The sequence below is a fragment of the Bombus pascuorum genome, chromosome 8, assembly GCF_905332965.1.
Source record: "Bombus pascuorum chromosome 8, iyBomPasc1.1, whole genome shotgun sequence".
NCBI classification, from domain to species: Eukaryota; Metazoa; Arthropoda; class Insecta; order Hymenoptera; family Apidae; genus Bombus; species Bombus pascuorum.
Genome location: NC_083495.1, coordinates 12,417,468 through 12,445,446, shown reverse-complemented (window position 1 = coordinate 12,445,446; position 27,979 = coordinate 12,417,468). Strand labels below are relative to the sequence as shown.

The window sequence follows — 27,979 nt, the reverse complement described above, 5'->3', positions numbered from 1 at the left end:
TAAGTAAAATGACAAGATTGTATAATTGTAAATTCTCTATAATACGATTTTGAATAATACGAATCTATATGATCATGTCGTTCGAGTTTGTTGTCTATAAACGATAAAAGAGAATTTGAAGGAAAATTTAGTTGCAAGATGGAGAAATAAAAATAGTAGTTCTATTCTAAATACGAATTAAAAAATGTCTATTTTCCACTCTTTAATATCTTTGCAAACGCGAATATCCTCTAACGCTACCGCTTATCTCCTTACTATCTAACAAAAACATTATTCTTGCATCAAGCACGAGCTTTCATTTCTCAATCTCCCAAAGCTTTCGCTTGAGAAGCTTCAGAGAACCGCTTTTTAAACCGACGTCGATCGATAAAACCGGATTTTTTCTATCAAATTCAACCCCGCTTTCTTACTGCTACTAACACTTTCCTGCTATTTTATTGAATAATATCGATTGACAAGTCATTTATCAAGAAATAAAAAAAAAGAAAAAATAGAAAAGAAGTTACCAGAGGGGGTGGCGATGGCAACAAAGGAGAAAATGCCACAGAGGAACATCGATGCGAAACTCATCCATCGTCTGCCCCATCTGTCGAGGAAAAGGGCGAGCAGAACAGCGGCCGGAAGTTCCGTGAGGGAGGCTAAAGAGAACGACGTGAAAACGTCAGGGTCCAGAAGTTTCATGTTCCAAACGTGACCGTCGAACACCCACACCATCAGCAACCTAGAAAAAAATCAGTCGAGTCATGTATAAATCACACTGTACTTCAAGATCGTTTATTAATCCTTCGCGTGCTCGTTCTCTCGCCTTTGACGTTTATCGATGCTAATTATATACTTAAGCAGGTTCTTAATGACCCACATAAAATGCTCCATATACTCTCTTAATGTTCATTCGAGTAGTTTGTATCTAGTTTATGGTAATTTGTGTCTATTTTAATACTGGTTTTATAGAGACAGGGAAGTAGCGTCGAGGCTGATTGGTAACTTGGTTGAATTAACGGTGTAATATAATTAGGAAACCGTGAGGCTGAGAGTTAAGAACATATTCTTAGTTAATTCTATTTTAGGAAATGCAGGAAGATTCGGAATTATCGTAGTACTAAAAACAAAGAAAATATAAGAAACGTAAAGGAAGTGTAAAATTGAATATCTTTCTTATCTATATCTTTTCGTGTATGATTATAAATTTCTCTGGTGTCTTCGTTTCCTCTAAAATAATATTCTAATCATTGCTGAGAATTTACAAGTAAAAGGTTCTAGCTGTGTAGTTTGTTCGATTGACGATGGAAAGGTTAACTTACCAATAAATAATGAGTATGATAGTGATACGACCCAGTCGTGGCAGCTTGAAGAGATGTAAGACAGTATATTGATTATGCGATTGATCCTTCTCGTTCATCGCCTTGCAACTTTTCTCAAATTCATCGAATATTTCTTGCTTCACCTCTTTACCGTTCACTTTAGCGAAGTTTTTCAGCATCTCGATCGCTTTGTCCACTCTGCCACTGGTTATGTACCAACTACGGAAGTATATGAAATATACAAACGTTATAAAAGCCTATAAGAATCATCACTTACATCAACGTTTTGTATCAACAAACGTTTTGTGCAAATTTGGATAGCGCTGTCTAGTTACGTATCAATCATTTATTTTACACAGTTAAAAATGTGATGGCTTATCGAGAAGATGTTGACCTTGAGATGTTTTATTTACGAGACAGAGGAATCGATGTAATAACCGATTCCAAGATATAGTATGTATTGCTGGATAAAATATTACCCAATTTAATTCAGCTATAATTTTGGAATTTTTATGGTCCGATCTCAAAGGGCTTTTGATGTTTTAAGAGAAACTTTAACGTGAAAGAGATTTCTTATATTTCTTTGAGGATTATTTTTAAGGAATTTTTCCATGATACGAAGATACAAAAATAATCCAAGGGACGTAAGATTAAGTGTTTACTATACCATCATATACTAATTTACTTAAAAGATTTTTTTGTATTATATTTTTAGAATAAAAAAGAAATTGGAATTAAATTACCGTGCACTTTCAGGAACAATCCATGGTCCTATAAACGCAACTACCATAGGACACGCGGTAACCATGCTGAGAATCCTCCAATTTGAGATCCAATATGCGATCCAAGGCAGAAGACTCGAGGCTGCCGCGAAATAAAGTCCAAACGACATGTTCGCTACCAGAGTTCGATATTTCGGACCGACATATTCGATCACTGAAAGAATAATTTTTGATATTGTTATTGTATTACATCGTTATAGAAATCTTCCCAAATGTTTCGTCAATTTCATTTCTTCATTTGATAAGATAATATTGTTTCCTTATTTCCTTTAGGTTTTTCCTTTCTTCGTCTTTTACCAATCTAATTTCAAATCTTCAAATTTATTTGTGGATTTTATAAATTATTAACATCGACAATGTAAGATCGTTTTGAATTAAAAAGAATTTTAAAAGGAACACTGCTTTCATCTCAATAACGAACAGACAGTGTCTCAGCAATCGTGGTATAACCGAAGATTATTCTCCATAGGGAAATAACTCACTCGAAAGATATAATTTCATACTAGAAAATTCGAGAAAAATTATACAAAATTAAGTATCCTGTCGTTTAAAATAAAATACCTTAAAGTATCTCTAGACACATGTAATTTTAATACCAAACTAAATATGCAATTACACAACGAATTTCAAATTACGAGATGCAATTCCAAAATACAAAGTATTTTCCATAGGGAAATAAGTCACTCGAAAGATATAATTTCATACTAGAAAATTCGAGAAAAATTATACAGAATTAAGTATCCTCTCGTTTAAAATAAAATACCTTAAAGTATCCCTAGACACATGTAATTTTAATACCAAACTAAATATGCAATTACACAACGAATTTCAAATTACGAGATATAATTCCAAGATACACAGTTTCAGTAAAATCATTTACTATTAAATATCTTAAAGCTGATATCATAAAATTCGAGTAAAAATCTGACTTAAAAAAAACAAACCGACGTAGGGCAATGAACATTTATTCAAACACGTTATGAATAGTTAATCGTTACGTAAAACGGGACCGATACCGGTGTCCCATTATTAGGTCATAAATTATAGTTTTTCTATTCTCAACGGCTTTGGTTTTTCTCTCTTATAATTTTCTCGATGACTCACCGATAATGAAAAGCACGTTGAAACAGTTATCGAACGAGGTACCGACGACTAATCTCGCCAGGCAGAAGCTCCAGAAGCTGTTGCAAAACGCAGTGCCAACAGACGCGATGAAGCCAACCGCGTTACACGCAACCAACGCCGGAATTCTGCCACAATGGTCGGCTATGTAACCGAATATTAAGCCTCCAAGAATGCTGCCGACGAAGAAGGCCGATTGTGCAGCTGAACCGAGGAATGCATGATCGCATACCCATTCCAGCTGAAACAGAAATGGGGGATGCTTTATGGTTGCTGTATGGTATTATGCTCGTTGGAAAAACACGGCGTGGTTGTAAAATCGATGGAAGATGAAGAGAATAAGTAAGACGACGAAAGGACGAATAATAAATTGCGTAGGTTTTTAATATCATCAGAATCGAGGACCTTAGTCGTAGGATTGTTAATTATAGTCTTTTGGCAATACTTTTTAGTAATAAAATAGTAGAGGTAGTTTGCATAATTCTTGGATACGATTAGAGAATTCGACATAGTGGAAGGTATATAAGTTTCTTAAGTAGAAGATAGTATCTTCCGATTTAAGTAGTAGTTTTTTAGTAATAAAATAGTAGAAATAGAAATTAGAAATAATAATAATAACAGTAAATATTGGGTAAATTATTTGGATAAAAATTTCTTAAGTCGTAAGAAGTTATCAAGTGCGTATTTATACGTTCAATTCGAAATATCTGTCTATTGTACAGTTGTACCTTTCACTTTTCGATTTATGTGATATTATATAAACGGATTCATGTTCGAGACGTACAAATAATTAAGAATGACAAGGTTAATTTTATGTTCCGCTATAAACGAGCTCTGTTAAGATGCAAGCAGCATAACAAGTAATTACACCTACGTCTAAGTTCGTGCAACCAACAAGGACTTCTTTTTTAATGACTGCATTATACGCTATCGTCAGCAGCTTTACGAAGGACCGTAAATATTTATAGAACGACGGTTCCAACAGTTTTAATTTGAATAAAAATGTATTAATCGGTGTCGAAAATTTGAAGTTACTTTATATAAAGAATATAATTATCTCTTGTGATTTTACCTCGACAGCTATAGATTTGTATGGTATCATCGTGTGATTAAAGGTCCATCCATATTGACACGGTTTTATTGGCCAGGATGGGTCTGCCTCTCTGATACCACTCTCCAATATGTCGGTATAGTTCACATTGTACATGTTACATCGCGAAAACGAAGTCGCACCTTCCGCCAGCAATTCCTCACTTGACGCTGGAGGGATCGATATTGCGATCCTACATAAAACAAGAACAGGTTTATAAATTACATTAACGGTGATCAAATTTTCAAGAAGTATTTTTAAGAATACCAATTTTCCTTTTGATTTTCTTATTTGTTTAAAATAACGGATGAAAAATGGCAGCAAATGGTAGATGAGGGAGAGAAATTGGAAAACTAAGATGAAAATTCTATTCCAAAGTGCATAGTTTTTAATCCTAATCGTAAATTAGTCCAATTCCTTGAAATTTAATTCGAATCCTGCTTAAATCTAAAAAAGTGACAAAAGCAATATAGATAACAATATAAAAATCTATAATAATTTCTCTGATAAAGAATAATGGCGATATCAGTAACAGTAATAACACATTATCTTTAATAGTAATCATACTGTTTGCATTTTTGTACTTTTAAATTTTCTGTAAAAATAAAATTCGCATAAAAATCCGCGGCCTATTTATTATTTATAAATCTGCTTTTTCAAAAAAAAAAAATCAAAAATGGGAAAGGTGAAAGAATAAAACAACAGGAAAACAAAAGTACAAAAGCACAAAAGAGGAAAAGAGACAATGACCGTAAAAATAGGAACAAAGGCAAGAGCTGGAAGGACGATCGTCCCGTATCTATTGCACTCCGAGGCATTCGAATTGTGTTGGGATTTAATTACCGATCGCTGCACGTATCGGTGAGTCTATTTCCAGACAAATAAACGGTACGCGGGGAGATTCGAGGAATTGTGCGAAACGAGAAAGAATTTCCTAGCCATCAGTTCGCGGAACACGTGAACGTCTAGAATCTGCCGGAGGTCGTCGACCAAACTGGTTTCCGGCGGGCCCCCGGAACGCTAAGAAATCGCCGATCTACAAAGCGATAGTTTCGCCTTGGCCAGGATGATTCAGTGGAAAACACGCGTAACGAACGATTTTCCTCGTTGACGCGTCGCAGAAAACCAGATCTCGCGTGCGTCGTCAAGAACGGTAACACGATTCGTTGGAATCGTGCCATCCAGACTTCCTATCCTTCCACCGGTAATTCCTTACGTTCTTGAAATAGAACATGTGAAAAAGACGTTGATAATAGTATAACTATAGAATCGCGATTTCCAACTATTTTTATCTCGTCGCAAACTGGTTACAGGTATCTCCCCCATCCCCGTATGACGCGAAATTTACATATGCATTTACATATACAACGCGATACCTGGATTTTCCTGATTCAATAAACACAGTTGTTTCGTGCGTGTTATCAGATATTATATTGTGGTTTTAAAGAAACAAATTGTCGCGATGCGATACGTTATCACAGCTGAGAAAATGGAAATCTCCGTGCAAGTGGAAGATTCTGTCGTCGAGAATATTTATTGCGACCTGCATGGAAAACAAACATGCTTTCGAGAAGCCTGGTTTAAACTACGTGCACGTGACTTGAACAGATATGTACATATGCATATAAATTGTCTCCTATAGAAGGTGGTTAATTTTAGACATCGAAAGGAACGTCTTTAATGAAACCACGTATCGATTTGTTATACGATCAACATGATTATTGACCATTTCGATCTGCCCGAGTTGAAAACGTCTATTGCGTAATAGGATAAATTCGAACATAAAGAAACTATGTAGGATCGTTCGTTACGTATAACTCAATAATTCAAATAAGACAAATTGCACATAAAATGTCACTCACTTTTGTTTGTCCGTGAGGTTCCATCGTTCGAGTTCCGGAACGGTACACCAGTGTTCAGCTGGCAATAGCGTGATGAAGAACTGCGTGAAGTAGAGGAACGCGTAGACGAAGGTGAAGGGCAGTAGCATGATGAAAAGGAACCATTGGTAGCGGCTGGCCTCGCCAACGTACGGTAGTATGTCGTCGAAGGTTTCGATCTTCGGACGTTCGCCCTCCTCGGCTTTTACGGACTCCACCATGATTGTCATTATCTCGATCTCTGCGAATCAACCATCCTCGATTACCTACTTAACTCGAATTATACGTTACGAAGAAACTAAGATCAAGGTGAATGTAATTGTTTTTTCGTCCAGTCGCGGGGAGACGCGATCGCGTTGAAGCGCGTCAACGGGAGTCGTAAATTCCCGTTACGATTATAACAATCGACACCACGAACAAGTCGATCCTTTTATTTCTTGTGGGATAATAGGGATGTTTGTTGTGTAATAAAACTGTAGTTAACAGTTCTATAATATATATATTTTCAATAACTTATAACACTTTATATTACGTCGTCTAAGTATATAATATTAACTTGATGTCTTGACTTGACTTGATGTAGATTGTAGTGATGACGATATCCTGTTATTGGATCAGGAGTTGACTTACTTCATGAATTGACTACGTCGAGATGGAAAGAACAGTAGATAACTGCTCTAAGGATAAGACACTCAACTTGATTATACGAAGATTGAAGAACAGTAGTTGACTATTCGAAGGTTGGAAGAACAGTATTAGACCCGTCTCGTACTATTAAGGAGGAAAGCTCGGCGTGGATGTGCTTTTTTGAACTAAGAACGCGGATTCGTTGTTCACACTTTTCGGTAGAAAAGTGAGGGTAACGATCCGCGATGCCCATTGGTTATAGCCAATGTTAATAAATAAAAAATATGAGGAGAAGTCTCCTGCAGATGTTCATGGGAAAAGCCTGCTATTTCGCTAGACAAACATCCGCTTTCTCCGTAATTAGTAAGAGAGTGCAATAAACATAAGGACTGTTCTAAGGATTTTCCATAAACCGAAAATACTTATATGCATAGAGATTAAGCTAAAAGGATTGGGTTTATAGTGGTTTGTTGGGTTTATTGCGGGTCAGTGTAACGATGCGCAGGCTTTGGCGGTCAGATCACGAGGGACGTCGCACGTACCATTTCGCGGGACGTAACAGGAATATTATCAGGTCGTCGAATAAATTCGTGCCGCAATGCGTTCATACCTTTTCATGTGTTTTATGAATACATATCGATAAACGATCAAGGTGATCGATCTTATGATATACAATGGTTCACGGAAGTACTCACTTTCATATCACGAAACATTCTACATACGAAACATTCTAAAATTTCGTTAACACTCTAACGAGACTATAATAGTCGATATTATAATAGTAAAATTTGGAATCAATCTGAGATTGTATATAGAAGTTACATGAGACAATGTATATATTTTCGCAAATATATATTTTAAATGAAAAATTAATATGTATATAACACATGATGATGATCTCACTACGTACATCGTGGCTTGTTATTTTTATTAATTTAGCGAATAATTGACTGCTCAAATACTTTGGCAATTTTTATATATAAAATAACAATAATATATGCTTCCAATAAATATCTGTGATTTCTATATACACGTTTAGATCTGTTTCAAATTTTCTCAATATTATCACGACAGTTGTGTCTCACTTCAGTGTCAATGAAATATCAAAGTGTTTTGTATAAAAATCATCAAAGGTTTGTATAAGTGCTCGAGTACTTTCATGTGAGCGATTGTTGTCTCAGTAGCAAGTTCTGTTATGTTTCTCTTCGTTACACTTGGCCGAATAATTTCTCATGTTTATCAACGTGTTATGATCTTTCTCTTATTAAGCGGAGAAATCTCTTCTTCGCTAAATTTTCTTAAACGGGTTCAAGGTGAGGTGAACCACATTGTTGAAATCAAGATGGAGAAGATAAAATCTAAAGTCGAGATGAAAGGAAGTAGCTGTTAGTTAGTATTGTCTAGATATATCGCCATGCTACTTTTTGACACGATATAATCTTAGGTAAAGGCCAATTCAAGGTGACACAAAGTGTACTGGAAAAAGTGATTTGAATTTACTAGAGAGGAAGAGAAAAGGAAAGATCCTTGAACATTTTTGCAAGGTTATTGCAAAATGCAGGATACTATCGAAGGCTTATTGCTGTATCTTATACGTTCTAACTAGAGTGTCCTTTAAATAATTTGTTTCTTATTAGATCCTTTTTGCAAATGGCAAGATAATATTTTTAGGACGTGAGGATTGTTAGATAAAAATGTACCGAATTCTAAATGTAATGTAATCAGATGTAAATTGTCATTGGAATAGAAGAGTTTGTTTAGAAGAAATTATCATAAAATACGTAAAATGTATCGCGCGTAATGTGTAAATAATAATTAATTCCACGAAAATTTTAAATAATGGAGCACCATACCTCCTGTTCCTGCTTTTTTTGACACTGTGCAGAATGTTACACGATTGTTGCCTTTTCTTTTTTTAAAGATTATTCAGTTAAGAAACAAGCATCGATAAAACAGTAATTATACTTAATTATTAAAAAATCCAAGTAGGTATTACATAAATAAAATTATCGAGGAAGATATTTATCGTAAAGATTATGTGCTTATGAAAAAGGTAAACGAAATTACTGTAGCGCGATAGTAATTTGTATTAATCTTTGAATCTAGTTTAAATAAAATTTTCGATAAAAATTTGATTCTATCAGTGAACGATTATCACAATTAATTACTATATAATTAAAAAAAGTAAGTAAAGTTATTGTTGCAGTAATCCCGACAAATTCGTGATATTATTCAACTAGAATCGTTAAGAAAAAATTCGACACCGTTAGCGAATGCTATTTTACTTTTACTTCACGAAGGCCAACGTTATAAACGTTGAATCAAGAGCAATCATTTTGAATATAAAATATACGCGCGAAAGCTTTTGCGTCCTTTCATAATTGAGTTCTTAATTTGCCGCCAATTAAACGCTTTTTCCAACCACCTTCGTCCTCTAAGAAATCTTTTTATCCCCGAAAGAGAAATCCCCTTTTGCACAGACTCGCTTTTTTTCAATCATCCTACAACACGATATGATATTTACACTGTGCAATTTACGCGATTCAGATCTCAATCTTGCAAATCATTTCGGAAATAGATCGATGATTAAATAGATTATAAAATCATTTCTCGAGGCTTTAATTGATTAATTATTTCTTTCATTAATGAAATATTATTTATTATTTAAATATCGTTAATTCACTGGCGTTCAATGAAATTTCTCATAGAATTAATTTCATTAAAAATATTATTAATTTAGTCGCGTTTAATGAAATTTTTTGTAGGATACTTGCGGTTAGATTTGATCTTATACGAAATCTACGAGATGATCGCGTTAATCATCGATGTAGCACATGTGTAAAACATTTAAAATAATCCATACATAGATGTTTCATAAGTGTAGATGGCTATTTATTACGGTTCTGTGTAATTAATGTTCGTTGCGAATACCTCGAACTTAGATAAAAAAAAAGAGTATTAATGACGAGAGAACCGGAAGTGACCAGTCCGTGACATAACTGTTATTTTCTAGGGGCTTGGTAACATTTGCATAAATTATTTTGCGTATACTATAACGCACTTTGCATTACAACGGTATGTCGATAAACACGAGAAAAGAATTTTTCTACCACAAATTGAATGGCATTTTTGGCGATAATGATTGCGTGGAACGATGATTACTTTAATTGAGGTTCTAATCGAGATTCAAGTGATATATGGAGTTTATATTTTCCAATAGGATAAACTGAGAAAAATGTCTTCGGAAGAGAATATGCTATTTTTGAATACACAATTTTTTAATAAGTCTAAACGATTCTGGATCTTTTAATTCACAAGGTTGCAAATCTCCAAATTGTTCGGTCTGAACTTTCGAATCTTTTAATCTCACGATCTTCGAATTTTATAATCTTCGAATCATTAAACATCCTAATTTTCATAGAATCTTCAAGGAAGCTATAAAATAAAAATATACAATAAAAAATATAAAATAAGAAAATTTGAAAAAAATACATAATGCGTTTGATCCAACACCATTTGCTCATAATAAAAAAAAAAAGAAAAGAAATTGTATGCAAAATAGGTAAGCTTATTATAGTAAGTATTAGTCAATTATAGCAGATTGCTATCATTAATCAGTAATTATCCGAGTCGCAGCTGCATCTGTATGTACATGAAGTATACAACATTAAAAATACATTTTCCTTAATAAAAATACTGAATAAACACATTCCTACGTAGCAACTAGTCAGCTGTGATAAATTGTTTGCTTTGAACAGCGATCAACTAAGTTAGCATTGATTTCCGGATTGTACGTAAAGCGTGCAATAAAAGGAACACGTGTTTATCTCTAACGTTAAGCCAGAACCACCTAAATTAATACGAATTTTCCTATCAGGTACCGCCCTTATTCTGAAAAAAAAATGCAAGTGATATTTGCGCGTGTAAATAACTTGTCTGTGTGTATATAATAACTTATATGATACAAGTATTGCAATATTTCTTGTACATTGCTAGATCTAATATTTGTTATAATGATTTTAAATAGTTCTAGTTCAAAAATTTAATTAAGAATTACATTGCAATTTCTAGTAAAACATCTATATTAGAAAATAGTTACAACATTAAAATAGCGAGATCCCTTAGAATATGGTATATCGAAAAATTATCGCTATCGATAATTTTACGATTAAAAAATGTAAGAAACCTCCCCAAAGTAATCGATCCGTGAAATTAATGAGAAACAATCGATGGAAACGTATGCTCCAACAAAAGCTACGCGTGAATATTGAACACAACTTCAAAACCGACCTTTTGCGATTAAAAACGCATAGCAGAGTAGCAATAATTCATCCACCGACGCACCAATGAAAATGGAGGCTCGTAACGATCGTCATAACTCGAGTGACTTAACGATTTCAGGACGATCGTTATCGATCGACCGCTTCCGTTCCGACCTGCACGTTTAACAACGAGGACAAGCGTGTGTCAAACGTTCTTGGTAACCGGTTACACAAAAGTGCGCACCTTGAACAACTATTACATCCCAGAACTAATTAATAAGAACGATCGTGGCTAGCATGGATACATATAGTTTGCATACGTGATTTTTCCCCGCGGGGCCAGTTTTCTCGCCTTCGAATCGATCAGGGAAAGCGATTGTGATCGCGATCGAGCCATTGAAATTCATTCGATGCACACGAGATACAGCACGGCGTTTCGATCTCGCGGAACTCGCACAAACTACAAAGTCAAACTTACAGACTCGTAACAATACAAAGTGGAACGATCGTTTAGTTTCACTTCCAATCGTGAGTCTTCCTATTGATTGCTGTTTTTCTTGGTCGTAAGGGAAAACGAAGAAAAGAAACGAAAGGAATCCTCGTGTATACTGGCTGTTATTAATATTGGAATACCATCGTTTTCGAGGGATTATTGCTCTATTTATTTATTTATAACGGCGTTTAGAATCAATTGTTTCTTAATATTATATATTAAAACACTTATTGTAGTCGATAGAAACAGAAATTTTATTTAAGATTGCAATCCCAATTATCTGATTTTCCTGATGGACAATTTATATGGATCGATTGGAATTCATATAACAGGAGTTCACTAATTTCCCTCGCTACTCATCATTTATTAGCTCACGCTCAAGTGAGTGCTTTAAATCGGTAAAAGTTGGATTAATGAATAGAGTTCTACCATATTTAACGCGAATAAGCTTTTGCATAATAAGCAACGAATGAAATAAAAATTTTTTGTGATACTCATACAATGAGTAAGTTAGATTAATTATTACTTTATATGATAAAAGTCCATAGTCCAGTGATAACATTGGAATTATTTTTTTCTTATTTATCTTGGAATTTATGGTCGTTTGCGACAAATTGAGCTTATGGAAATAATTTCTCTTCTAGAAAAATTGAACGCTAAAGCCGTGTGCCAAGATAATGCAAGAACTAGTGTACAAAGAGTTAATCATTTTGGCTTCTGAAAGACTATATGAGTCACGGTTGTCCTATTCTTGTTGCTTAATTGCAGTGTTTGACCACCTGTTCTAGTATAGTGAGTTTACCTCTCACTGATCGGATTCGATTGGTATTTTGTAGTACAATGCTTTGTTAGTCGATCGTAGCATTTAAACATACCAAGTTCATAAAGAAGAAGGCAGATAAGTCGTTTTCTAAGTTTACCTTCTTTAGAAAAAGATAATTTTATCATTAAAACGACCGACATTTTGATACCCATCTAAATATGTTGTACATAAATAGTCTCGATAAATATCACGATAATGGATAAGTATTTATAATCGCGTTTCTGTTCCAATAAAAATGAACACCGATGCTATCGAAAACACTTGTATATTTTTAGAAATTCCAAAAACAACAAATCCGATATCAGTGATTTTGTCTGATTTGCAAGTTTCTAGCATTAAGACTGAATACACAGCTGAGAAATTTTCTACTTCAAAGATCGTATCTATTTAACTTTGTGATTAAACAGCTTTCTACAAAGTTTTATGGATTTGTTAGTTATCTTTGAAAAAATAAGCAAGCTTTAAAAGACTTCGATCTAATAAGTTTATTCCTCTTCAACATTATACTTAATCATCGACTGACGCTACAATTAGAAAATCAACAGACATGGATTTATCATACTTCTTCTGTCTAACCTTCTCTAAAATAATTAGCTGTTAAATGAACCAGAGTTCTAGGAAATCTCTGATGCTTTTCATCTTTAACGAGATACAGATACTATCAAAATTCTATAGACGTTTATCCTTCAACTCTCAGCATACCAATGTTTATGCCATCATCGACGTTTCTTCACAAAGGGTTCTTAAAGAACTTTATGATTCTGTTACTCCTAAGTTACTTGGTACTGTTATATTCTTGTTATAATAGTGCCTATTAGAAATGTTTACCTAGTATATAAGTTTCACTATTATTACCATTCTATCGTATGTTGTACCCGGAATTAGTCACAGTTTCTCAGAAACGTCTAACGAATCACTTACTCTTAGTTATTCCATCACAGACGCTGTGTTTCACTTACTGAAAACATAAACAAAAGAAGCAAAGTGATGTGCGTAATATACTAAAACATTCTAAGACACCATGGTGATTTTTCTATTTCTTCTACAAATCATTTCAACCTGTTTTTCTTAAAATGTTTTTATTCCTATTTGGTACACCAAAATGGATGTAGCATATATATATATCACGGTATTATCCAAATATCCCAATATCCGAACGTTCTATTATTCAAACACAATATTTCTTCGTAACGAATGTCCTTTTCCGTTCTACATATGTACATACGTGTGTCATCAGTGTTTATACACAATGCACTCTTTTCTTGATTTGATTCATTGAATTCTGATTATACGAATTTGGTGTGAAACCAGGAAGCGTTTTAATTATCGCAGGAAAATACGATATAAACGAGAAAACTGGAAAGTGATGTAAGCGCAACAAAATTAGCAAAAATACACGATATTGGAGAAGTCAGAATCACAGACATTAAGGAAAGAAAAACATAATTGAAAATTATTCAAAGCACATAGATTCCTCAGATGTTGGCAACGGTACAAAAGTCGTAAATATTCTGATGTAATGAAATGTTTTATCGCGTTGTAGACGATAATAATGACGATTCTATATAAATGAAAACAGCAGACGAAAATGCTAATGAAGAGATATCTTCTCATGCCGAAGCACTCGTGGCACTCGCAAAAGATCTTCGATGGTTCGAAATACAATAATGAACTCTGTATAGTTATTTACGTTGACAAAATTATGTGATTATGGATCCATAAATATTTAAAGAATCTGTCGAATTCTCTTAAACTGTATTTGGGTAAATGAAATTTCGTCTTCCTATTAGTTCGGATAAGAGAGGCTCTACTACATCGTCTGCAGTATGTTTCTAATAATTAGTAAAATATCTAAACGAAATAAATGTAGACGCTAAAGTCACTGCATCGGTGTATTAAGGGTTAACATAGATACATTGACTGTCACATCACGAAGACGTTTTAAAGAACTAACAAGGACAAAATTGCTTAATTAATAAGTCAAAATCTCGATCAATTAACGAACCACCATTATATCGTGATATTTAACGAAACTTCTAATCTTAAGAGCCATATATCGTTATGTTATAGCAGTGTTATAGAAGTCATTGGCTCAGATTTCAATTAAATTCGTCGTGAAGGTGAGAAGAAGTAAAGAGATCGAAATAATAATTACGAAGAAATGTTATATATGTAACTAGATCGAAGCAAATACCAAATTTTTAATTATCTTCCACGAGGGAAATTTGGTAATCTAAGTAGGTTATCGACACAAGTGTTAATGAAAGATAAAACGCGATTGGAGCAATGAAAGAACTTCCTTCTTTTTCCTTCTTCGCTAAATGACAAATAAAATCTCTGAAATCTCTGAAAATTCGTGAAAGTATCTGAACATTTGTGCAAACATTTTAGAAATATATCGTGTGTATTATGTTCGCAGTAAATATTACAGTAGCTCCTATATGATTTTTCAGATTGACTAAAAATTTGACTGACGTACGATAGTCATGTCTTATTCCGATACTAAAGAAATTAATATATTATATAACGCATATAATAAAGATGTGTAAGTTATCTATGCGAAATGCTCAAGTACTTATAGAAGTCCTTTATGGATATAGTAGATATTATAATACGTATGTTAGGCGAAACATTTTGAAGCTTAATTATCACCGTAATGAGACACGACTAAAATAACACAGGTATGATTATATCGAACAAATTTTTCTCGATATACTTCATAATGTCTCGTGTAACAGATAACATACATTATACACCAAAGGTTTTTACGGCCGACGTTCAAATACTTTCAAGACGAACCACTGTACCAACATTCAAGCTTCACGCGACACATCGATACGAATGATCCGTGCAAACAAACGTTTACCTTTTCCACGATCGTCCAGGAGCAACGCGAAACTTCACTCGGAGTATCACAGATCTCGTCGTGGTTTTGTTTCTAAAACGGGCAACTCTCCGCAGAAGTCACAGAAATAAAATGAAATCTAGCTTCTTCACTTTTGTCCGACTCGATAAGTCGATTTCGAACAAACTTTACTCTTTTCTTCTTCTTCTTCTTCTTTCGGATGTCTTTTCACTGTTTCAACAGGATAAAACGGAAACGGGAAAAATAATAAAAAAAATCGCGGATCGCAACGACTCTCGTGATCCTGTGATCCAAGTCCAGGACACGTGCTCGATCTCGACCGTCACAATGATCTTGGGTGCACGAGATCCTCGATTTTTCGGACGCCGCGCTACATCGTCGTTTAAAAGGGGGCACGCACCGACTGTTCGCCGCGTGGACAATTAGTGGGGCTTTATAGCGCGTGCAGACGAAAGCGGAGCCCCACCAGCGTCGTGTGTGCGGCCATTGGACGATGACTTTGGTCCCCGTGGATCGTCCCGTCGACAGCAACGCCGAAGTCGAAGACGTCACTGGAGAACTGCGGGGATTTTACGATTCCAAAGAGCCGCTTCTCCTGTTTCACCGCGACCGTTGGGTTTCCTCGTGACTCGTTTGCACGCTTTTTTCCTTCCTTGCTCTTCTTGCTTCCATCGCAATCTTCTTTCTCCCTTGCCTCTTTGTCGCGACACGTATACGCGACCGGAAAGCGAGAGACATAAACTGGTGACGCGCAGGTGAGTGTACCTGCGGAGAACGCTACGACGTCGAGTGATTAGCTTGTTGCATGGTTTGATATGTTTCCTCAAACCATGTTTGGATAACTAACTTAACTTGCTTGTTGGTGATTCATGGAAATTTAAGTGATATTACGAGGTGAAGTTGCGGAGTATTTGGAGTGAAAATTTGTGAATTTTCCGTGTTTCATCATGTTACGTATGGTAATTTACAGTGTTGTTTGTATAGTATAGTACAGCTTGGAAGGGATACAGTAATAAGCAGACAGCTAGGCTGTTTAATTGATCAGGAATATTAGTCGAGTATGAATTTTCCAGCAGGAAAGAAAAAGGTATAATTTTGAGTTGTTTTGTTGCATACATTGGGTTTTATAATATACGAAAGATCGATTTCTTTCAAGCAGGAAAGAATGATTATAAAATAGAAATTATTACGTAGTTTTCAATATCGCAGGTTTACTGTGGTATTGAATTCGGCTAATGATATGTGAACTGGAAAAACAATGATCATGTGAATCAAACGTTGATTATCCATCCGTCGAAGCGTTAGTCAGATATCGTGTAACTGATAGTTCCTTGAGTGGTTTTCAAAGTCGAACGATGAAAAAATTTGAAATAATCGTTCCATTATCGACGAAATGAAACAATTTATCTAATGGGAATCATTAGTTTATTCGACTTTTAATTTTAATTACTAATTATTCTACAAATTGATTTAACAAATTTAATATAAATTGATTTACCATTAATTAATCGATGGTAGAAAAGAGACTTTGGAAAATGATCGATAAATGATGTAGCTTTAGTTTTACAGATTTTATAACATAAGTGTTACTATTTAAGAAAAAGTGAATTTGGTGGGGAAAAAGCTATATGGAAATATACTAACGACTTAAAGAATTTAAATCTAAAGGACTTTAAAAACAAAGAAACAGAAACAAACTTTAGTTCTCGATGATACTTGACACGTGAACTGATTAACAGCTTGTCTTGCGTGATTAAATTTAATAGGATTAATTGAAAAGTTCGTATACCGTGTGTGAATCATAATAAAGATGGTTTCATCGTAATTCACACGGTACTCGCAATGATCATTCAGTCGGCAATTTTATTGTTCCGACATCACATCATTTACTTATCTTCGACTTGTACAATTCTCCATACTTTACGCAATTCTCTTTCCTCTTTTTTATCCATTATTTTCTCGCATAGCACTCGAGTAAAAGCGAATCAACCGTTCACTGAACCATACTTTGTTTCACTATGTTTCTTCACATGGTTAATGTTTTTTAATATCTTTTTCAAATTGAAATTCCACGGTTCTTCGATTTCTTACATCATGAACGAAAAAATCAACAGATATATAGAGAAATATCGAGGTTAGTCGTATCGACATTTTCAAATTTTCTAACATTTTCTAACAATTTCCAAGGGTACCAAATTTTTAAATTGTCAAACTTCGAAATTTCCGAATTTCTAAATATTCCAGTTTCTATGCGCTAGAAGTTCCAAATCGTCGAAGCTCCAAATATCCTAATCTTTAAATATTCCCAAGTCGTCCAAGTTTCAAATTTCCAAACTTCATTATCGCCAGGTTTTCGACTTTCTATATTTACCCGAGAGATAAAAAGATTATGATCGGATAGTGTCGATTATGCCAATCGAGGAATACAAATATTCCATTTGTGTAATCTCCGACACCGAAAATAAACCCAACTAGCGCGATATTTTCCGTTTTTATCCTCCTCGAGCCGTAGTTAATTAAATCAGTTGTCACGAAAGAATGCGGTAGTTTTTCTGATTTCCGAAACAAAATAGCCCCATTGATAGCTTTAGGCGAATTCGCTGAGTAATGAAATCTACTCGCGAAACACGGAGACGCAGGGACTTAACCGTCAAAGATATTTGCTTCAGAAACCCGATACCCTTGAAGAAGAAAAAAAGGAAGAGAATTACAAGTTATATACACAAGATGCAAGATCGCTCTTACGATCATTCTTACGCAACGGAACGGTTTGAAAACGAAGTTTGAATTTCGCGCGTATACCAGTAAAGGGTTCCTCATTGGAAATTCGCCAAAAGAAATCGAACGTGAAAGATTCGAAATTCTATTCAAATTATTCGTCAATTTAATTCTCGGAATTGGTAGATAAATATTAACTATATTTTATTGCAGTGGAAGGATAGATTTCGTAATAGACGTGTGAAGGAAGACGTTTTATCGATATTTATAAGAACTATAAGTCATCGTCTTGCGTTGATCTAAGAGGAAGTCTAAAACAGAGGAATCTTCCTGCGAGATGTTTGAACAAGTTGAAACTTGTTTAATACATAAAACGTTCTTCTTCGTTGGATACAACGATCTTCTGTAAATTCGAAGATTGTCTCGATTGCTGCAGTATATGTCGTTTATAAGGTTTGTTAATAAAAGCGCTAAATCATCGGGATTACTTATAAGTAATATACCTGCATTATTTCGTTTGATGGGTTTGTTCAACGTGTCTTGCGAGATGTTAGTATTACTACAAACAGATAACGATTTTTGTTGATATTTTTTCAAAATTACGTCATCTTGTAGAGCATAGAAAATTGGAAAAATCGGTATATCACGTTGATTAATCTTGTCTTTTTTGTCCGTTTGTATCATAAATTAACGTTAGAAGGCATATAGTATCTCTTTTTTTTTCGCCTTCTTTTTCTTTTCCTTTTTTTAGGAAGGAGGTTTTCCTTTTTTGTTGCAAGATAGTGTATAATTAATACGTTTAATAAATCCATTTTTATGCATACAATAGCTTTTGCCTGACTCTATAAAGGCGTTATGAAAGTACGCACTGTGATTTTCACAGAAGACAATAACGTTCCTTTAATTACTCGATCGACAAGGTGATTATTAGCATGTTGTTATTCAGGGTCGTCAATTCTACGTTGCGAATATATAGGTATTTCTGATATCAATTACTCGTTATACTCGTTATGATTTGTATCCAATTTTCGTTTCATTATTTCCTCGTTATGTACAGTTTGTTTATAATTACTATGCATATTTACAGATTATCCTCTGTAATTGCTTGATATTGATTTCAAATTTTTATCGAAGTACAGTCATTCTTTATTTAATTCAATAAATATTTTGCAAATATTTTAATCCAACTCGGAAGAAAAATTTTTTGTTCTGATGCTTAACGACGAATAAATTATTTCAGCGACTCTAGTGCGTTTTGTCGTTTAAGAAAATTCAAAAGGTCATGATCACGCCAAGATCATGGAAAGATACATCGTCGTTGATCGGTCTTGTAAAATTTGCGTGCATCGTAATTCCGATAACGTTGCGATATGACAACGCAACATGCCCGGGGATTCGCTTACATGTCGTATGTCTACACATAGGGCGAAAACATTTGCATTCGTAATCGCAGCTATAAACGGTGCTCCACATATATTACAAACTTCCTTATCAGCTTCTCTGGATAAGATCGAAGAGAAGATTTGATGATTCACGTGTAAATATAAAGATTAAGTTGGAAGCTCGTCGTTAAAGAATTGAAACAGGTAAAATATCGTTGTTTAATTTCAATATCATTCCTTTTTGATCATTGCTGTCTCGACTATTTGGACAAGCCACAGATCATTAAGAAACAGACTTATACCGCTTCCAAAATAATTATCATTACGCGATTATGCTATTCCATTTATTAACGATATTTCAATTGACTCAAACGAATATTCTAAGAGTGAAATCATAACTCGTTTATAAATAAAAGTTTTACGTTAAAGTACATGTCAATTCTTGTCGAAAAATATATTTACATCGCTTTTAAAATAAACGCTTCAGTTAAAAGTGGGAAGAATGTTGTTAGGTACGAAAATATATGTAATTGAGAAAATTTAGTCAAAGTAAAATGTACATATCTGTTAAAACGAATAATACTTTAATACTTTTGAAGTTACAATAACATACGAATAAGAGTCCCAAAATCAAATAAAACAACGATTTTGGTATCATGTTATTAAATCGAACACCGCATGTAGAAAGATAAGATTACTTTTATGGATTTTATATAATGTAAGCGTATTAACATTTTCAAAATATCCAAGCGTGTGGCAAGAACACATATTCAATTCCAAAATCAAATAATTTCCATTGTGTATAATAAAAAAAAAAAAAAAAAAAAAAATTGTGGCTTATTACAGTCTTGCTGTATATTTTAAAACTGCTCCGTAAAAAATGTAAAACGTAATTTATCCTGCTTTTTCATAGGTAATATTCGTGGAAAATCAGAAACTGGTTAGACATCGCGATGATGCATAAATTAACTATCTATGATATAAAAGATTGATTTTAGATAGAGGAGTTATTAAGAGAACACGTTGCACGGCAGCTAGGAGAAGTATCTCGAGGAAAAATGATAATATTTAAAATTAGATTAGATGAAATTAATGTTTAATGATCTTCGAGTAAATAAAATATAGTTTAAGCGAAATTTTCGACGTTAAAATGTATGTTTCACGTTGATTGCGGAAGATAAAGTTTTATTGTCTAATAGCTGTTTGGAAAGCAATTATGTCTGCAAAACACGAAATTACTATTTCGTGTAGACGATTGCACAATTTGCCATTCTTGTAAATTATTTCATCATGTGTATTAATTTCTATTTGGGAATCTCTTTCTTCGAAGATTTTTATAAATGCAAGAACGAAACTCGATGATTTTTGAAAAAGAAAAAACAGCCTATATTAATGTTATGAACAGTATAATCTAATATTAATAATTTTCATAATATATACAATTAATATACCATCGATATAACACATATACTATTTTTATAATGTAATTATGATTTTAAAAATTCAATATTTAATATTATTCTCTCTCTGTCAGTTCTTAGATACATTTTCAAATACGTTACAAACTTTACCAATATAATCATAATCGTTGAATCGCGTTGCAGATTTAATGAAATTTCCAAATATGTTCATAAAAGAAATTCGAATACTTTTTTTGTCTGTTTCTGTGTATAGGCCTATTCGTTCGTAATTTAGATTTAAATCTCAAATTAATTATAATTCTCTATGTGTGATATATTTTATTGTAGTTTCGCCTCTAACGTGTTAGAGATCATTTCTCAAATATCAATACCGATCAAAGCAAAGACGAGTACGAAGACGAGATTGAATTGCAAGACACAAATTTGGGATAGCGATATCATTGAGATTAATGACGGAATAATGTGTGGTGACAGCTTAAGCGCCACACAATAAAGGACTACGATGAAGCTACAGCAGCACGTGTCTGTGAAAAAAGAGCGAAAGATAGCACGTGTACATACGCTTTGCAATTTTGAATCGATTTCTTCTGAAACGTGACGACCTTCGGCCGCGTGAATTAATTTATGAATAAAAGAAGCAAGATGTCTGGAAGTGCGTAAAGCGTTACGACATTCCCACGAATGAATACAACGTACAAGATATTTGTAACACGTATTTGTATCCCGTATGTTTAAATACCACTCGGCGTTCGTTTTTAACGAGCAGAAAATCAAACAATCGTATAATCGAAAAAGCGATACCATGAGCGAAGCTCGTTCGAATTTATTTCTTCGACTGCAAAATCATGACATACCTCTGCGTATTGTTCTTTCATTTTGGATAATAAAAATCTCTGTTGGAAGTATGCAAATGTGTCGATGTTACATAAAAGTTAGATTTAAAAGTTGATGAAAAGTCGAGGAGTTAAATAAAAGTTAAAAATTCAAGAGATTGACGAGTCACGAATATAAAAGAAAGAGATCGAGAAATTAAACAAATTTACGTTGATCAACTCCGTACATCGAAAAGCAGAGCCACTCGAGTGACGATATTGTAACATTTTCTGTAATCCATCTTGGAACTTGCAGCTTTTTCTTCTTACGATAAATACACGTTCCTTCTTTTTCTTTTTCTTTCTTTGAGAAGTTCAGCTCTAAATATTTGGCTAAGTAAGAACGGAAAATCCAATTTAGTAGATCTGTTTTAAACAAGAAAGAAATTGAAGAAGTAAATAAAGAAATCCAAGAAATCGAGGAAATTTTAAAGCTAAATATAAACCATTCTCTCCATGTAGCTTTAAATTTCTCTATTTCCAACGAAAAACACCCAACATGAATTTACGAACAAACCGAGACGAATAATCAATGAATTCACGTTCTAAGCTCCGTACCAAAATTCCACAACTGGTGTCCTAGTTCTGGATCTAGTAGTGAGTTTGATCGAAATTCAGGAAACTGTGAATTTTTTAGCAGAAGCTCGCCCATAGTAAATTCCTACTCTTTTGTCTTGAAACTCGATACGACGTAAAATATTCGGTTTTCCCATCGGTGGTAGCCGGAATTTTGTTACAGGCGAATCATCGATCGCGGTTAGACACAACGAGCCGAAACGATTTTTGCATGCTGTCACATCTGGTTTTATTCATCGGAAAGCTGATGACCTTGAAAGCACTGAACGCCCAGGGAAAGTCCGTGGTTCCCAGCGAATCGAAGAGCAACTCGCAGGTAAGCAGCGACGAATAACCGAAGAAGGTCGGCCAAGTGATTACCAGAAGCCACGAAGACGAGTTTGAAACCGGTTCATGGAAGAACGAATGAAGATGGAAGAGTGGCGAAAACATGAGACTAGATAAGCCGTGTGTACGATCGACGAAAGAAATTCAGGTTGAATTTCATTGGCAAACCGCAATTATCCTTGACACGAACTTTTATTCATTTATTTGTCATTTTTACGTTCTTCCTGTTATGTCATTTAATTTTATTATATTTTATTTCTAATTCTTAAATCAAATTCTTCAAATTTATTTTTTTAGATATTTTACTATTTCTAGACTCCAGTAAATATCGTTTATCCTTGCATAGTCGTATGTTTGAAATTTGTATTTTATTGGCATCGTTGCATTTTGAAAATTGTTGCTCTACTAGCACCGTTATTTTTTATCTATAGATTAGAAGTTGTTAATTGTCCATTTTCAAGAACAATTAGAAAGATAATAACTTTTTAAAATTCAGGGATGTTTTATATTTTGACGAATTCCTTGTGTTTAAGAATTCGATTTTACTTTGCGTGTCTTATTTTATGAGCTTAATTTATTTACGGAAATATCTATTTTTCTCTTGTCCAATAAGTGTCAATTACAATGATCGATGTTACGCGGAACCTTTCTAAACCTTGCACTACTATCAAACCAATGTTTCAAAGTCCAACTTTCGTTCCAAGTTGTGGCAGAATTTTTATTTACAAAGGCCCATTTGTGTCAAAATGAGTGGAAAGGTTGGATCTATTGTGGAGTTCAATTCGGAGGACCTTGACATTTTTAAGGCACTTGTGTTTAATGAAAGCAAATCGTTTTATTTGACAGTTTAGTTAGCGAATTTAGATGTTAACGTTTTACGAGAGCAACCATATAGTTGAATCAGAATTTTAAAGGCAAATAGCTGTCATTTTACATATCAATTATAAAATAATTTAAATTTCCAGAATTCTCAGATTAATTTTTTACAATTACCATGAATTACCGATAGCTTCATATGCTTTCTCATTACGTGATATAAGACATAATTTTATTGGAAAAGCAGAATCGACTTGACTTTAGGTTTAAAAAGCAACATTAAATTAACATTCATTCGTTTATAAATTAAAAGTGTTCTCAATAATTTGATGTTTTAACTTGAATATATAGAACTTACTCATTGTCAGTTTTAGGTATGTTCAGTTTTCAGCGATTTTTCTGGCAACACCATTATCTATCCATTTTTTTATGTCTTCTGGCAACACTGTTACTTATCTATCTTTTATGTCTACAAAAATTGCAGTCTCTTCACATTTTCGAAATACTTCATCTCTTTTTTTATCACATTTCAATTATTTCTTGACATAAATTCTTTTTTTCGTCGTCGTGTTACGCAACACGCTATAATATCGCACGATAATATCACCGACCAATTTTTGTTACAGATTATTAGTAGCATATCGTAAAGTATCTGTTATTTTCTGTTACGAGAAAGCGCGATGCAATTGGAAATTTTACAATTTTTTTAACATTCAAGAAAGTCCTAATGTAAACGATACCTTGACAAATTCCTTGATTTATTTTTTTTTTGTTGTAGATAACAATACATTCTAGATAAAGCTTACTAAAAAAAAATTATTTAAGATTATTTAATTTCCTAAAACATTACTTATATGTAAAAATGTGCTACAAATTTTCGAAACATGGACGTCATTCGGTAATCTTCCGTGGATAGATATTTCCATAGATCAGAATCTTAATGTAGACATCATGCAAAGAAATAAATGCACACGTGTAAACTACGTGTAAACTATAAACAAGTTACAAGAGAGTTCTGGCTAATGACAAGGAAAATTGAACTTTCTAGGAAAAATAAGATATTTGCTTTACGTATGTAAGCGTAAAGTATATTATTAATAAATTATAGCCTAAGTAGCGACCATTCTTTTCCAGCTGACTTTAGAGGAAAATAATGTTATTCCCTGCCATTTCCACTCTTCTATAAACAGACAAATGATATGGATAATGTTTTCTATTTAAAATTTCAATTTCTTTTTAAGCCTTGGAATATCCAACGAAAATACATACGACCTTTTGCATGTTAGTTACATTTCTTGGCAATTAAGGAATTTTAGGTAAGTCAGGTATAAGAACTGAAATATTATTTCTGGAGAAATGAAAAAGAAAAAATTTCAAATGGTTAGCGTCTACAAAATAAAGAACAATGTTGAGAAAGTTAAACGCGAATAACTAACTAACTATATAGTTATACGAATAAATGACCAACTAACGAAGAATTAATAGATGCAGGATCAACGAAGAGGATGAGACTGTACAGACATCTATTAAAAAAGAATAATTTCATCCTTGAAGATTAACGAGAGAACAATGACGAAGAAATTAAAAACGAACAACGTGTAAAATCAGAAGAATTAAAAGAAGGATCAATGAGAAGTAGAATGTGTTGGAGAAGATCAGACAATACAGCGTTAACATTATCCTGAAGCACGAATAAAAGAACGGTATTAAAATTGTCTGGAGTTCCAATTTCAGACAGGATCTCGGATTATCTGCAGGAAATCAAGCACAATGCAATTACTTTCCCTATCGGTTGAGAAATTCCTGTATCGCGTCATTCACCCTTCTCTTGTGACGCAAATCGCGCTATTACGCATGATTCCTAATAAAATAAAAATCAGAAAGAAAGACAGCAAGCTAAAATGTAACGACGACGGTGATTATCAGCGCGACAGATAACTCGTTCTATTTCCTGATGTCCTTCTCTATACGATGATAGGCTCGATTTCTATATTTAAAGGAACGCATAGACGTAAGCAGAAGAATACCATATTAGTAAACTGGAAGCTGTAGCAGCCTTTAGAATGGTCAGAAAAGAAGGAAATATACGAGGGACACCGTTCAGCTCTTATGTTGCGGTTTCGTAATTTGTCGTTAATGTTAGAGATAACGTTTATGCTGGTCGTTATCGAATTGTCCGCTTTTGAAACAGACATGACCGTCACTACGAAACAGATATTCTAATTGGCTTGCATAATGCGTGTCACTTCTTACAGTTGTGCGTAATATTTGCTTCTCAGCGTGTCCTTCTTCCTTCGAGTTTCATATCCTACTGATTTCTCCTGCCGCTTCTATATTTTCTTCTATTTTTTGGTTATTCGTGCTTCATATACAGGTAGTATTATTCGATCGGTTCTACGACATCCTTCCATTCTTTTCAATCTTTCTTGTTCGTAGCGTTTTACGATATCGAGTTTGCTTATTTGGGAAATATAAAATATCTATAAATAGTTTTATCGTATTTGATTTTCGTAAATCGATATTTCATAATTTACCGTTACTCTTTGATTCGTGAGCTCACGCTAAAAACGGTGACTTGAGAGAAATTGTAAATTAATAGAAAAATCGTAACTTTCCCTCTATCGAAATAACTTTATAATTTTCTTCTTTTTGTTCGTCTTTTTGAATTGTCAAATTTCAAGATTTTGGCGATTTCTTCGACTAGAAAAATATTGACAAATTTTCATAGAATTATTTAAAGTTCGTCTTCTCCAGGGTAGAGCGAAGAAACGTGGAATTTCGAAGGTTTAGATGCCAGACGGTTAACTGTATATCAAGGTAAGAGCCGAAAAACAGATTGTACGATCGTTTCTTCACACAAAGACGAGACAAGTGACTCCCATGAATGGATGAAACGACCGCAAGCAAGGCCACCGTGGCTGCCTGGTTCCATTCGCTTTTTACGAATACACATTTGAGTTCAAGTTCACTGGCGTAAACGATCTTGAACGAGTTCGACGAAAAGACACGGTTAAATGTTATCTAATCGTCCTTCAATTTCGCTACGGTCCTACTTGGCAGGTATATCATTATCTTAAGTAACTTCCTTACTTAACTCTTACTTCACTAGCTGATTAAACAATTTTGTTAACAGATTCTTTCCATTTCGAAATGCGTAATAAACCTTAGGTTATTTTACTTATCTCGCGCTCTGTACTTTTTACTTTTTAGCGGCCACTTTCTTTTAACACCATTTTGCTAGTTATGCTACTTTTAACTATATTTCAGTTATACTGTTTCGTTACTGTACAGTATCGCGTGTGTAGCTTATGGTTAAATAGTTCAATCGTTTAAATAGCGAACAATCGGAATTCATTTAGAAAAAAGAGAAAACATCATGTAAGGCAAAAGGTCGAAACGAGTTGATTATATTGGAAGTTTTAATTTTTTTAAATATAAATTACGTCTAAGTTGGTAATTATAATCGCTCTTGAAGAACTTTGTTTCTTTAGATTCATAAAATAGATTCAGATTTCATAATAATTCAATTATTTGACTAGAAAATACACTTATGTATATTTATATGTTTATTATGACTTTTTCATTAATGGAATTTTTCAGAAAACTTTTTACTTCATCCGTATCGGCTTTGTTTTCAAGGGGATTTATCGTTTCTTTGAAGTACGCTTTCATCCATTTTCTTTCTCCTTACATGCACGCGTGTTTCTTCGTTTATCGTTACATTTATCATAATAAAAATATTCTCTCCCTTTGTTTCTAAATTCTCATTTCAAGCGAGTATTAATACATCGTTAAGAGCGAACAGAGCTCAGAATTTTCCTTTCAAGTCGTTGCAGCGTGCACGTTACAATTATAAATATGTTCCATTTACGAATCAATTCGCAGAATCGTTCGACTTGGAATATTTTAATTAAGGACACCTCTCTACGTCAGAGAAATAAGAGAAAAAGACAGAGTTCTTAGATCGATATATCCTTGATACTTCCGTTTTATCGTTTATGAATTATCCACCAAATCGATACAGTTTCCCTATCGACCGTTTTAATCCTATAAAAAAATACCAAGGTTATAAAGAAGGAAAAATATTTCAAAATTGCAATTTTCTTTTAAATACGTCTCTTATATTCAAACAAATTCCTCTTTTTTCGACCGATTTACAGCATATTTTTCTTCGATTTCCGACAAAGAACCGAGACCTTTTCTTCTATAATTCGACCTTCCATTTAGCTCCATGGCCACAGGGAGCCTAATGGGTTCGATGAAGGGACCAGTGCGCGACGAAAAAATGATCTCGCGAGATTGTGCTTTGCAGGAAACTACCATCATGTTTTTTGCCGACTCTTCCTTTGATGTTTAACACCTTTACGTTGAGGGAACTTTGGTTAGTGGCCTCTTAATCAAACCGCTCGGAGGCATGTTGCTTCCCTTTGGGGAAAATATATCCTACTTTGATAAAATTTTAATACACTCTTGCATTAATTTTGACACTTCTCTACCCTAATTTTATTTATGGTACTTTTTCTGGATCCAACTCCCTATTCATTTTATTTCTTTCTATGTTATAATTCTGTTCCTATTTATTTGGAGAATATAAAATGTCACACAGCTTCCATTCAGTTAT

The 27,979-nt window shown here is 33.8% G+C and overlaps 1 protein-coding gene across 2 annotated transcripts in view; it reads right to left on the bottom strand.

Annotated features, from left to right (window-relative positions):
• Positions 1–27,979, bottom strand: part of LOC132909641 (carcinine transporter-like) — a 52,152-nt gene that overhangs the window by 2,193 nt on the left and 21,980 nt on the right. Inside the window, exons 1-7 of one of the 2 annotated variants that reach the window (XM_060964572.1) lie at positions 15,247–15,706; positions 6,158–6,416; positions 4,278–4,488; positions 3,188–3,446; positions 2,045–2,237; positions 1,302–1,520; positions 507–721 (exon numbers count right to left, since the gene is read on the bottom strand). In XM_060964572.1, the coding sequence (XP_060820555.1) occupies positions 507–721; positions 1,302–1,520; positions 2,045–2,237; positions 3,188–3,446; positions 4,278–4,488; positions 6,158–6,405 (1,345 nt within the window). In that variant the 5' untranslated portion in view covers positions 6,406–6,416; positions 15,247–15,706. Of the gene's footprint in view, positions 1–506; positions 722–1,301; positions 1,521–2,044; positions 2,238–3,187; positions 3,447–4,277; positions 4,489–6,157; positions 6,417–15,246; positions 15,707–27,979 lie in introns of those variants that run through there. The other variant, XM_060964573.1, reaches the window with a different exon arrangement.